This window comes from Xenopus laevis, chromosome 8S (genome assembly GCF_017654675.1).
Source record: "Xenopus laevis strain J_2021 chromosome 8S, Xenopus_laevis_v10.1, whole genome shotgun sequence".
NCBI lineage: Eukaryota > Metazoa > Chordata > Amphibia > Anura > Pipidae > Xenopus > Xenopus laevis.
The window spans coordinates 81380610-81394286 of record NC_054386.1 but is presented as its reverse complement, the minus strand read 5'-3'; the positions used below and the strand labels follow the sequence as shown (position 1 = coordinate 81394286).

The window sequence follows — 13677 nt, the reverse complement described above, 5'->3', positions numbered from 1 at the left end:
CAAGATCATTGTCTTGTAAATTAAAGGTTGCTATACATGCCAAGAATCAGACCATCTGGGCATGTATTAAAATCAATAGGGTATTGTTTCATTGATCTCTTACATGATCCATTATAAAAGCTCCAGTGCCCAAAATCTTTATGGAATAGCACAAAATTCAAGAGCCTATGTCGTGTTGTATTTACAGTATCACACCCTTGTGACCAAAGTTCATAGAACATATATTAAATTGTGCATTTGTATCTTGCAGACCCCAGTAGGAAAGCTTATTAACAAAAGGAATATAAGAAATAAGAAGTGGCACTTACCTAAACACTTAGGGGCCGATTCACTAACTTCGAGTGAAGGATTCGAAGGTAAAAAACTTCGAATTTCGAAGTTTTTTTTGGGCTACTTCGACCATCGAATGGGCTCCTTCGACTACGACTTCGATTAGAAGTAAAAATCGTTCGACTATTCGACCATTCGACTGTCTCTTTAAAAAAAACTTCGACCCCCTAGTTCGCCATCTAAAAGCTACCGAAGTCAATGTTAGCCTATGGGGAAGGTCCCATAGGCTTGGCTAACTTTTTTTGATCGAAGGATATTCCTTCGATCGTTGGATTTAAATCCTTCGAAACGTCCGATTCGAAGGATTTAATCGTTCGATCGAAGGAATAAGCCTTCGATCCTACGATCGCACTATTTGCACTAAATCCTTCGTCTTCGATATTCCCAGTCGAATATCGAGGGTTAATTAACCCTCAATATTCGACCCTTAGTGAATCAGCCCCATAGTGTAGCACTAGTTTCACCCTGTAACACTAGTATTCCTTGTCCCTACACCTGTGCTTCGTGTAATAGCTGAAAGCCTGAAAGCACAAGGAGTAACTTTGGGCTACTAAGCAGGTTTTCCACTGACAATTTACAAAAATGCTGGTGCGAAGGCTTTTTCAGATGAGTTGCCTATGGTAAAACTGCTGTAACTCCATGTGTGCCATTGCATATCTCTAAACAATCAAAATTTTTCCACATATGCCTCATATAATATTAGATACCGTATAATATGTGACACCGTCTATTTATGTTCTGCAGCCATGGAATATATGTATATCTGCGTTTGCAAACACTTTTCTAATTCTATGAAGAGCGGCAAACTTTCTTTCAGGCAAAGTGTTCTGTGGATGAGCAGTACAGAGCATACTGTTACACCACTTAGTGCTCTTGCATTACAGCCTGTTGGAAGAGTAATTGACCCTTCTGCTTGCTTGATGAGGTTGTTGGAGAAGTAAACCAAATCCAATCCAAGATTCAGTTTGGCATTCAGACACCTTTCCTTTAAAGGATTTGGTATTTGGGTAAACCAACACTGAATGAATTTGGTGTATCCCTACGGAAAAGAAAACATTCTAAAATTTGGTTCCATCTAGTAATATGCTTGTTGTTATACTTTATATGTTACAGTATATCGTTGCATGCTTTGTGTTTCTTTCTGTTAAAAAAATAAACACTAAACTTTAGGAAATATCTACCTTCAAAGTCTGAATTTATCTCAATATTAACTGAAAAAAATTCAGACCAAATCCGCACCTGTTTTTTTTTGGCTTATTTATTGATACGCTTTCCCGAAAATTTTGTTTGCGGGAAAAAATCGTGAAAAATACAAATATTACGAGTTTTTCTGAATTTCCACCCGAAAACCCTCAAAACTTCGGATTATTGCACGAAACCCAGAGCAGATCAAAAAATCTTTGGGACTTCTCCCATTGACTTTTTCCATCCTCGGGGTATAATAAATTCTAAAAAAAAAAATTCCATTAAAAATTCTGATTTTATACCTAAAAATATGAATTTTACAGGTTCTTGGCATTTGGAGTATAGTAACTAACCCCATAGGGTAATTTTTATATATTTTTCACATTCTGATCACATGAATCTCTGCTGCTGTATATCGGGTAATACAACTAGAAATAATAAGGACATATAATAACAGCAAGCCAAAAGGCTTTTCAAACAAGTTGTTGGGTCTCACTAGCCCAGCAAACTTCAAGATATCTTTGGTACTACTGTTATCTGACAAAATAACTGTGACACCTTCTTATCACTCAGTCTTCAAGTCAGTAGATCCTGAAGGCATGCTACATGAGCTGCAAGCAAAGATAGGAGACTTTCTCTGCACTGACAATACGAAGACCAGTTTGGTTGGCTGCTCTATGTACAGGCAAGGTTAGGTTTTGTTCAGGGTGTTTTTGTAGTTAATCATGCAGCAATGCTGTACAGATGGAACCAGATCCAATCAAGGTTTTGTGTAGGCAGCTGTAATTGGAGATCTGCTGGGAAAGGCTTGTAAAATGTTTTTATCACTGTTAACTTCCTCCTCTTGCCGGTATGACAACATGAGAAGTCTATTTAAATCAGTGCTGCAATATATTGTTTCTTAACCCTTGATGCAGACATGGCCACTCTTGCCATGTGGTATGGTGAGAATCTTGATCTCATCGGTGGGCCCCCACAACTGCTCCAATACATTTCTAGTAAGGCTACCTCAAGCAGGGGAACTTGAATACAATAAGACAGGAGATACAAAAAAAGTATGACACGAAGTGCAGTCATGCCAGCCTTTACCAACAATTGTGGCAAAAGATAAACTGTAATCACAAATCCGGAAAGGGGCAATTGCCCCGTTTTCCAATTTAATGTGTGACAGGTTGCCTGACACAGCAAAAAATATGTGACTCCTTCCGTTGTTGAAGTACAAACTGGGTAAGCATGTGAGCAGAATTAGGATAGATTCATTGAGGTGGTGCCGGGCACAGAATTGTCCCGGGTGCAGGAGAAAGAGGCTACTGCACAGTACTAAAGAAAAATGGCATACGATAGGGTAGGGACATTTAATCCTGGCCACTAGCCTTGGTGTATGTTCATTGGCTAGAATATATCTTTGGTAGAACTATGTATAATTGCTTGTACAATAGTAGTTATTGTTCTCAACAAGGATTCTAAATCTACAACCTTTAAGGCTAGGGGCACAGGAGGCCCTACTACACTCCATGCTCTGAATTAACTGAAGGGCATACAAGCCTGACCATGCACACACAATAAACATGCATAGTTTATGCATTTTCACCCCCCACCACCATCACTGCTGCCTATATAGGCACTACACCCTTCCTAACAATCTTTTAAGGGTTAATTCAGAGTAAAGAGAAAACATGCTGAATGGGAGCACAATTTTTTTCAATACTGTTAATATGTCATCTATTTCCTAGCAGTTGTGATTCAGAAAAGGCAGTGGTTAAATATATAACCGCAAGCAACAGCAGTAAGTAATCCATCTAATTATGAGATTTTTGCTTCTCCCATATTTCCTTGTTTTGTCTCTTAACCTTTAATCCTTAATAAAATGAGCACAGTTTTACATGAAGTTCCTATTTCTTCTTTATACTGTAACTATTGCCAGGGCCTCCAAGAAGAAATATTTTAAGTTCCTTTGCTCAAGTGATTTTGCAGGGGATGAATCGATGCGTGATTGTCACGACAATCAGGGCACACTGGCCCCTTCTTTGGCCCCCCAGATGCTGTGTCTGTTTACCATATGTAAAATTTAAAAGGTATCACTGTATTGTTTAAACTTCAAATTCAGACTCCAATCCCCTGTATCACACCTGTGATCCCCCTGTATTGTTCACACTTGTGACACCTCTATTGTTCACATCCTAAAGCCTGTACTGTTCAACCTGAGACCCAGACTGAAACTGCCACATTGTTCATCTGTTCACACCTTATTCAAAATGCTAATGGGGCACCAGCACTGTGTCACTGTATGTAGTACATATTAGAATGAGAGTTTTCCTTGTCTCCTGCTCTTTTCTGTCTTCCCTCCCTGCAGGGCTGGAACTAGGGGCAGGCAGAGTAGGCGCCCACCTAGGGCGCAATCATGGATGGGGCACACTTTTAGGGAAATTTCTTTTCTTTCTTTTTTAAACCCTGAGTTGCTTGGCCTTTAATAGTTTTTCAACTTTATAAACCCCCTGTTCCAGACAGAATCACTCCCCAGCTCCCTTTTGGCAGCTGCTGGCACAGGTACATATTTGTGGGCAATATCTTGGCTGCTACTTGCACAGGTAAACAGATGATATAATGGATATTTGGCTGCTGCTGGCACAAGTACATATATGGAGGCAATAGTGAGAGCATTGGGCATTCCAATCTAGAAAGGCAGACGAGGATTAAGGGGTGCAGTGTTCATGTAAATCAAGAATTAAGAAGATCGGAGTTAATGGGAATAGTGGACAAAGCAAAATTTAGGACAGGAGAAGGCTGAGCTATAGGATCAATAGACATCAAATATCTAGATTTTGGTAACCGTGTTATGCCAAGGTAATGGGGACAGTGGAAATCTAGAATGACTACAACATCAGAGATTAGGGAACATGGTATACCTACAGTATAACCAGGAGTCAGAGCTAAAGAATGGGTCATAAAAAATCAGATTTTTGCAGCACTGGGCAATCCAAATTAGGAACAAAAAGGAACAGAGTTAAAGGAGAAGAAAAGTCGTTTACCACTTGGGGGTGCCAAATGTTAGGCACCCCCAAGTAAATTTATTTACTTACCTGAAACCCCAGGCCGGTGCTCCTATCAGCAGAAAACTGCACCGGTCTGGGGTTATTCTATCGAGCACGACGGGATCACTCCTCTTCCGGCTTCTTCTCACGGCTGCTCAAGTGAAAAGCCGACCTTTAACTAAAAAGTCGGCTTTTTCATTCTACTGCGCATGTATCTGCCCCGGGAAATTTAATGAAAGAAGAAGCCGGAAGAGAAGCGTTCTGTGGTGCTCGCTGGAATAACCCCGGGCCGGTGCAGTTTGATAGGAGCTCCGGCCCAGGGTTTCAGATAAGTAAATACATTTACTTGGGGGTGCCTAACATTTGGCACCCCCAAGTGGTAAATGACTTTCCTACTCCTTTAAAAAAAGGCAATGCTAATTGCAAACATAGAACATGGTCTGTATTATGGGAAGCAGAGAGTAATTCAAAAATGCCACACAGGCCCACAGATCTCGATTTACCTTTGGACACCCCTGCAGTGGCGTAACTACCGGGGGAGCAGGGGGTGCGATTGGACCAGGGCCCACACCCCCTCAGGGCCCCCCGGAAGCTCGCACGCTGCTGATTCTGGGCAGATTCGGGGCCTACGGAGGGGGCGGGGGCCCGGCTGCACGTCCCGCGCCAGGGCCCGCCCCCCTCTAGTTACGTTGCTGCACCCCTGATTTAACATGTCTGTTGAGTTTATTATGTTAGGATGTTTAAATACAGCTCTATAACATGTGCTGTCTTTTGGGCTCTCATTCACACTGTGCTGATTAGTGGACTACCATCAAATCACATCCTAGCTGCACAGTCCCTACCTCAAATACCAGGGTGTCACTTTTCTACATGGATAGATTTGTTAAGGAAGTGTTACTTAATACACAGATTAAGAGAGTGACGTGGCTCTTATTTAGTATACAGCTTGTGTGTGCCTTAGGGAAGAGATAAGAAAACCTGTTGAGGTGGAGGAGAATATGTGAGGAGGAAGGAGATTTGAGTAGGAAGTAAAAAATGAAAAAATAACAACCCACAAGGGCTTATCTAAACAAAATACTGTAACGTTAGATATGTGTAAGGATGTGTAGACATAAATAGTCACATGGAGAAATTTAAGATCCTTTTTATATTCTAATAGAGAACTTAAAAGGTCTACATGACCATGTATATTTTAACAAGTGTTACTGATTCTGCGTTCGCTTTTAAACACAACTATCACACCCAAAAGACTCCCTTTTAACACAAACTCTAATACTATGTGGTCATAGTCTTTTCTAGGGTTAAATAGACAAAAGTTCTGTAACAGTTAAAATATGTTGCCTGGTTAATGAGTAGTGATGGGCGAATAAATTCGGCTGGGGCGAATTTGCTGCGAATTTCCGCAATTCCGCGCCATCGAATAAATTTGCAAAACTCTATTGAAAATTCGCCAGCATCAAAAAAATTTTATGATGAAAACAGTTTCACCCATGCAAGAAAAATAATCATTTGCAGGGAGTATGTGGGGGTTACCCCACTACTTGTCTGGATAGCCATAATTCATTGTCCTTGTTTTGGTCTTTTCTTGTATGATCAATTGAACAAGCATTGTGAAGGTGAACTGTTAGAACCATACATGCATGCAGATGTCTGTGTATGGTTAGTTTTCATTTGTAAGAGCTATGTTCTGAAACTTGTTATTCCTGTACATGGCTATCTTCAAAAATAGTGATATTGAATAGCAAAAAAAAAAGGATTTTTTTTGATTGCCTTCCCAACCTTAATTGGAAGACCCCTTTAATAAATCCGCTATATGAACTACATCATGCAAATATGGTCTTAAAAATATTTCATGGTTTTAAAGGGCATGTAAAGGCAAAAAATAAAATCCCATTTTTATTTTCTTTAATGAAAAAGAAACCTATCTCCAATATACTTTAATTAAAAAATGTGTACTGTTTTTATAAGAAACCTGACTGTATGCAGTGAAATTCTCTCTTCATTTACTGCTGTCGATAGGAATTGTCAGACAGTCCCTAACTGCTGAGCAGGGAAACAATCATACTTATGAACAGCAGGGGGAGCCCCTGCCTTACTTCCCAGCCATGCAGAACTCAAGCAGCTTTGTTTATGATGATCCCTAAGCAGCCCAGACCACATTGAGCATGTGCACAGTCTTAGTCTGGCAAAGATGTTTAACAAAGTTACAAGATGGTGACCCCCTGTAGCCAACTTTGAAAGCATAAATTATTTGTTTGATTAGGCTTGTGGTGCAGTAAGTACATGGTTATATTTAGTATACAAAATACAGCATTTCTAGCCTTATTCTATTTTAGACTTTACATGCCCTTTAAAATCAGGTTTCAGTATTACACAATGGGGCATATTTGCTAGCGTGAGAACTTCTTCTTGTCTAGCTCCATAAAAATTTGCATTAATACGTCAAGCTTATTTTTATGCCTTCACTTGAAATCATTATTATTGCCATTGCGAGCATCTAGGTATAAATACTTTGTGTAACTACCCAGTGTTTGTTTCCCATTACATTGTATGAGGAAAAGTTGATGGCGAATTTCTAATACTTGAAAACCCTTTGCTGGCAATGACAGCCTGAAGTCTTGAACTCATGGACATCACCAGATTCTGGGTTTCCTCCTTTTTAATGATCTGCCAGGCCTTTACTGCAGCGGCTTTCAGTTGCTGTTTCTTTGTGGCCTTTCTGTCCGAAGTTTTGTCTTCAACAAGTGAAATGCAGCTCAAGTGGGTTCAAATCAGGTGACTGACTTGGCCATCCAAGAATATTGCACTTTTTTGCTTTAATAAACTCCTGGGTTGCTTTGGCTGTATGTTTTGGGTCATTGTCCATCTGTATTATGAAACGCCTCCCAATCAATTTGACTGCATTTAGCTGGATTCTGCGATCATCAACCACTGTTGTCATCAGTGGACGTCCAGGCAGGCCCGGACTGACAATCTGTGTGTTCGGGCATTCTCCCGACGGGCCGCACTACATTTTATTTAAGTGGGCCGCTCCTCACCTTCAACACAGCACTGATTGCCTCAGGAGCTCTTTGAATACATCCGATGGGCACTAGGACCGCTCCTCCGTCCTATCTCCCACGTGGCTCTGCCCCTCCCACTCCTCTCACGCTGCTGCTGCTGCCGTGCTGTGTGAGTGTCCCTGCAGCCCTTCTATGGAGTACTCTGTGCTGTAAGTAAGGCCCCGCAATGGGGAGGGGGGTACTGAGGGCTGTCCACCTTTCATTCTCATTATATTTAGGATTGTTTAGTCTTCTTGGGCTGGTCTTATCCTACCCCATAATAAAATGATTTATGCTGGCTTAATTAAGATCTAGTTCTGTCTTGTTATTACAGAATAAATGAGGTATTTTTTGTTTAAATAGGATGCTGTGAAAAATGGTTCTGGATAAATTTTTTTTCTGGGAAATACCAGGAATGGTTTATGCAAAAAACGAAGGAAGGACAGATGGTTTATAAAATTTTTATTTAGGAATGGCAGCTATTATTTATATTTAGGAATGGCAGCTATTATTGTTTGTGCCCTGGTGAACATTGCTTGTTTATATGTGATTCAGTGTGCTGCTCATTAATATAAAGAAAATAACACCCTCCTAATCCTTACTAATTCCTTTCTATACATCTTCAACTGTGATGCTTGGGGTGGGGACTGAATGGATGAACCTGAGGGACAGGTGTATTTCTCCTGTAAATGTTATATGAAGGGAGTGTGACTGTGGGATAGCAGGTATAGTAGGGAGAGATGGTGCCTATAGTAACAGTGGGATAATAGTCTCTGGGAAGGGAGTGTGACTGTGGGATAGCAGATATAGTAGGGAGAGATGGTGCCTATAGTAACAGTGGGATAATAGTCTCTGGGAAGGGAGTGTGACTGTGGGATAGCAGGTATAGTAGGGAGAGATGGTGTCTATAGTAACAGTGGATAATAGTCTCTGGGAAGGGAGTGTGACTGTGGGATAACAGGTATAGTAGGGAGAGATGGTGTCTATAGTAACAGTAGGATAATAGTCTCTGGGAAGGGAGTGTGACTGTGGGATAGCAGGTATAGTAGGGAGAGATGGTGCCTATAGTAACAGTGGATAATAGTCTCTGGGAAGGGAGTGTGACTGTGGCATAGCAGGTATAGTAGGGAGAGATGGTGCCTATAGTAACAGTGGATAATAGTCTCTGGGAAGGGAGTGTGGCTGTGGGATAGCAGGTATAGTAGGGAGAGATGGTGTCTATAGTAACAGTGGGATAATAGTCTCTGGGAAGGGAGTGTAACTGTGGGAATACAGGTATAGTAGGGAGAGATGGTGCCTATAGTAACCCTATACCCTACTGTAAATGATAAGGATATTAGAAGTCACTGAGGTGTTGTTCTGTGACATTATAAAGGCACAAGGCTGCAGGCTGAGTTATACAGGGAACTCTGAGTATCACTCATGTATTATAAGGAATAATGTACCCCCTACTGTAAATGATAAGGATATTAGAAGTCACTGAGGGGTTCTATGACCATATAAAGGCACAAGGCTGCAGGCTGAGTTATACAGGGAACTCTGAGTATCACTCATGTATTATAAGGGATAATGTACCCCCTACTGTAAATGATAAGGATATTAGAAGTCACTGAGGGGTTCTATGACCATATAAAGGCACAAGGCTGCAGGCTGAGTTATACAGGGAACTCTGAGTATCACTCATGTATTATAAGGGATAATGTACCCCCTACTGTAAATGATCAGGATATTAGAAGTCGCTGAGGGGTTCTGTGACCATATAAAGGCACAAGGCTGCAGAATCTTTAACATATTTTTACATGAATTACACTTAAGAAAGAAAGGCAGCTCATTTTGCACATCATTTTTTGCAGTTTTACCCCAATATATGAGTGGATGTGTACAAGATCATCACATGTTTACATGTGGGCTGCTTTGATTTTTTTTGCCCGGGCTGCTTTTTACCCCCAGTCCGGCCCTGGGTCCAGGTCTTTTTGCGTTGCTGAGTTCACCAGTGCTTTCTTTCTTTCTCAGGATGTACCAAACTGTAGATTTTGCCACTCCTAATATTGTAGCAATTTCTCGGATGAGCTTTTTCTGTTTTTGCAGCTTAAGGATGGCTTGTTTCACCTGATAATGACACAATGAAGGAATTGCCCACACCTGCCCATGAAATAGCCTTTGAGTCAATTGTCAAATTACTTTTGAGCCCCTGAAATGAAGTGATCATGTTAAAAAAAGGCTTTAGTTCCTCATATTTTTATGCAATCTTTTTGTTCAGCCCACTGAATTAAAGCTGAACGTCTGCAGTTCAACTGCATCTGAATTGTTTCATTTAAAATTCATTGTGGCAATGTACAGAACCAAAATTAGAAAAAAAGTTGTCACTGTCCAAAGATTTATGGGCCAAACTGTATTTTTGGCCTATTTTTACTCACAAAATGTTTTTTTTTTTTTTAAATGTCATAAGCTAAACAGGGACATTGACACGATTCCATGCTTGGTGCTTTCAATGCAGATCATTTGATTACTAGTGCACAGAAGGACATTTATTCATTGCACTCATGGGAAACAAGGGGGTATACTGCCTTTATAAGTATAATATTTATTTTTTATTTTTGTGTATGTTTGCAGATAAACATGCTCATACAGCAATACTTCTACCTGTAAACTGTAGTTAATGGATATTGGCAGTTCTCAAGGTTAGATGAGTAATTTCCACTAGTAATTAGCTGAAAAGAAGTAATTATATCTTGTAATCACACACACACACACACACAAACACACACACACACACACGAACACACACACACACACGAACACACACTAGAACACAGCTTATGCAAATACACAACATCTTCCCCCTCTCTATTATGCTTCAAAACCTGGAAACCTTATAAAGTACATAGTCATCCAGATGCCTAGGTAAGTTGCTTGTGCTGGCTGAACTTCGGCATATTTCAGTGGCCTGTTCAACAAGGGGTGGAGTATTGCCTGATGGGTTTTCTGGTGTTTGTGGCTGTGCAACCACATTCGGTGTATCATCCCAGAAATACCAGTTAGAGGCAGTGTCCCGCACCTGTGAAGGCTCAGAAACAGGTACTAAACTGCTCACATGCAAAGTAGATCCATCCTGCAATTTGTAGGTGACTGGTCCCAACTGACTGTGGGTCTGAATGGGGTCAGACAATATGGGATCAAATTTTGACCTGGTTGAGGGTTTTCTTATTCTCACCCATTGCCCAACCTTAAAGGAGAAGGAAATTCCCTGGGCGCAAAAACCCTCCACCCTCCCCTGTGTTACCCCCCCTCCCTCCTCCCCCCTGGCCTACCTGTCCCGCCGGGCAAATGCCCCTAACTTGTTACTCACCCCTCTGCGCAGGTCCAGTCCACGGAGTTCACAGGCGCCATCTTCTCCCAAGCGGTCTTCTTCCTGCTTTGACCGGCGTTTTTGGCGCATGCGCAGTAGGAGCATTTCACCGGTACGGATCTACTGCGCATGTGCCAAAAGTCACAAAGTTTTCCGATTTCACTTCGAATTAGTTAACAATTCAGCCCCCTTACAGTATATCAACTGACATAGATCAGTAGAGATTGCCCTCAAAAGTTTGGAAAGATATGGACTCCATGGCTAACTGAACATCTCCCCGCTCTATTGACTCAGAATGAACAAGATCATTCACAAATCCCCCTTTTGTTTTTTGGTTTACCCCGCCACCCTCCCACACTAAGAAACAACAGTATGGGAAAATTGTTTATTTAATGGGAAAATTGTTTATTTGTTTAATGTATATTATAGCTGCCACAAAATGTATACTGACACTTTCTTCTACTGATACAAAATATCTCTAAATAGCATTGCCTTGTACAGAAAGAAACTTTTCTTTTAACTCTATAATTGGAAAATGTCATCTGTTGTTCAATGTATAAGCTCTTTTGGTTATTGTTTTAAATAGCAAAGAAAATCAATAAAAAAAATGAAAAAAGATGCTGACAGTAAATTACACACAAAGTATAGAATGTGACTGTTCCAATAGCAACAACCAATCCAAAATAACAGAGAGATAAAAAATGTTTTTTTTTTTAGTATTTCTATACCCATTTTATAATATACCCTTATAAATGTTCTATTTTTCTTCCTGCAGGTGAACCTGCAAAATATGACCCTAGTTTTAAGGGTCCCATTAAGAAACGGTAAGTCAGAAAGATTTCCTATTTTGTTTCGCCTTTATCCAACCTATATGTTAGCTTCTATTCTCACAACTCTCTCTTTTCAGGAGCTGCACTGATATCATCTGCTGTGTTCTCTTCATGGTATTTTTACTTGGTTACATGGTAGTGGGAATACTAGGTATGAACTACTCCTTTTATTTTTATATTATTGTAATGTTTGGGGACTTTCACCTAAAGAAAACTTTAATACAGTAACAACTAGTTGGCTATACTTAGGACAGTTTTCAGGATGTTTTTAATACAGGTATTGGGCCGTCCAGAATGCTTGGGATTTATCAGTTAAGACGTCTTTCCATAATCTGTATTTTTATATTTTAAGTCTACTAAGAAATAATTTAAACATTTATTAAATCCAATTAAATAAAGATTATTGATATCTTAGTTACAAGTTACTGATTTATTATCACAGAGAATTTTTTTTAAAATTATTTGATGGAGTCCATGGGAGATGGACTTTCCATAATTCTGAGCCTTCTGGATAACGGTTTCCAGATAACGGATCTCATACCAGCATTGTGACAGTGGTAAAGTTCTTGTCTATGGGACGTCTCCACTGGAAGAGTTTGAGTTTACGGTAATTCCCTGAGGCATTTCTTAATCAGAATGGTTACCAGGGTGACTTTGTTGCACTTAGCAAAGCCAAAGTATTGCGGCACCAGGAAATCAATCTGATTCCACATAAAAACTACAGCAATAGCAATCTTATGATCCTTGCCTACTGTATAACAATTAAATGGATTCTGTCATGATTTTTATGATGTCGTTTTTATTTCTAAATTACACTGTTTACATTGCAAATAATTCACTCTACAATATAAAATGTCATTCCTGAACCAGCAAGTGTATTTTTTTAGTTGTAATTAGGGATGCATCGAATCCACTATTTTGGATTCGGCTGAACCCCTGAATTCTTCGTGAAATATATCGAACCGAATCCTATTTCGTAAATGCAAATAAGGGGTGGGAAGGGGTAAAACATTTTTTACTTCCTTGTTTTGTGACAAACGTGATTTCCCTCCACTCCCTTAATTTGCATATGCAATTAGGATTTGGATTCAATTCCGCGGGGCAGAAGGATTCAGCTGAATGCGAATCCTGCTGAAAAAGGCCGAATCCCGAACTGAATCCTAGATTCGGTGCATCCCTAGTTGTAATATTGGTGTGTAGGCGCCATCTCAGGTCATTTTGCCTGGTCATGTGCTTTCAGAAAGAGCCAGCACTTTAGGATGGAACTGCTTTCTGGCAGGCTGTTGTTTCTCCTACTCAATGTAACTGAATGTGTCGCAGTGGGACCTGGGTTTTACTATTGAGTGCTGTTCATAGATCTACCAAGCAGCTGTTATCTTGTGTTAGGGAGCTGCTATCTGGCTACCTTTCCATTGTGCTATCACTCCAACTTGCAGTACAGCAGTAAAGAGTGACTGAAGTTTATCAGAGCACAAGTCACATGACTGGGGGCGGCTGGGAAACTGACAATATATCTAGCCCCATGTCAGATTTCAAAATTAAATATAATTAATTTTTTTGAGAAACGGATTTCAGTGCAGAATTCTGCTGGAGCAGCACTATTAACTTATGTATTTTGGGAAAAAAAAGGTTTTTTCCCATTACTGTAACCCTTTAAGCCCCACACCCTGCATGCCAAGGCCAGAAGACCAGCTGGTTGGACATGTACAACAAAGCAACTGTTTGTTTTTAAACATCTTTTAAAAACCTAACAATTAATAACCAGCTTTTTCTTTGTTTTATTTTTTTATAACCTCAAAATGCAACTCTATAATACAATACAGAATGTGCTCTCAAGCTAGTCAACACCCTAAAACATAATAATAACTGGTATGCTTACTCATATTTCTGCCCCTTTTTGGATTCAAGAG

General features: G+C 40.1%; 1 protein-coding gene across 4 annotated transcripts in view; it reads left to right on the top strand.

Moving 5' to 3' along the window:
• Nucleotides 1-13677, top strand: part of slc44a4.S (solute carrier family 44 member 4 S homeolog) — a 40806-nt gene that overhangs the window by 1631 nt on the left and 25498 nt on the right. Inside the window, exons 1-3 of one of the 4 annotated variants that reach the window (XM_041575248.1) lie at nt 7416-7758; nt 11713-11761; nt 11845-11918. In XM_041575248.1, coding sequence (XP_041431182.1) covers nt 7632-7758; nt 11713-11761; nt 11845-11918 — 250 coding nt within the window. In that variant the 5' untranslated portion in view covers nt 7416-7631. Of the gene's footprint in view, nt 1-7415; nt 7759-11712; nt 11762-11844; nt 11919-13677 lie in introns of those variants that run through there. The other 3 variants (XM_041575249.1, XM_041575251.1, XM_041575250.1) reach the window with 3 other exon arrangements.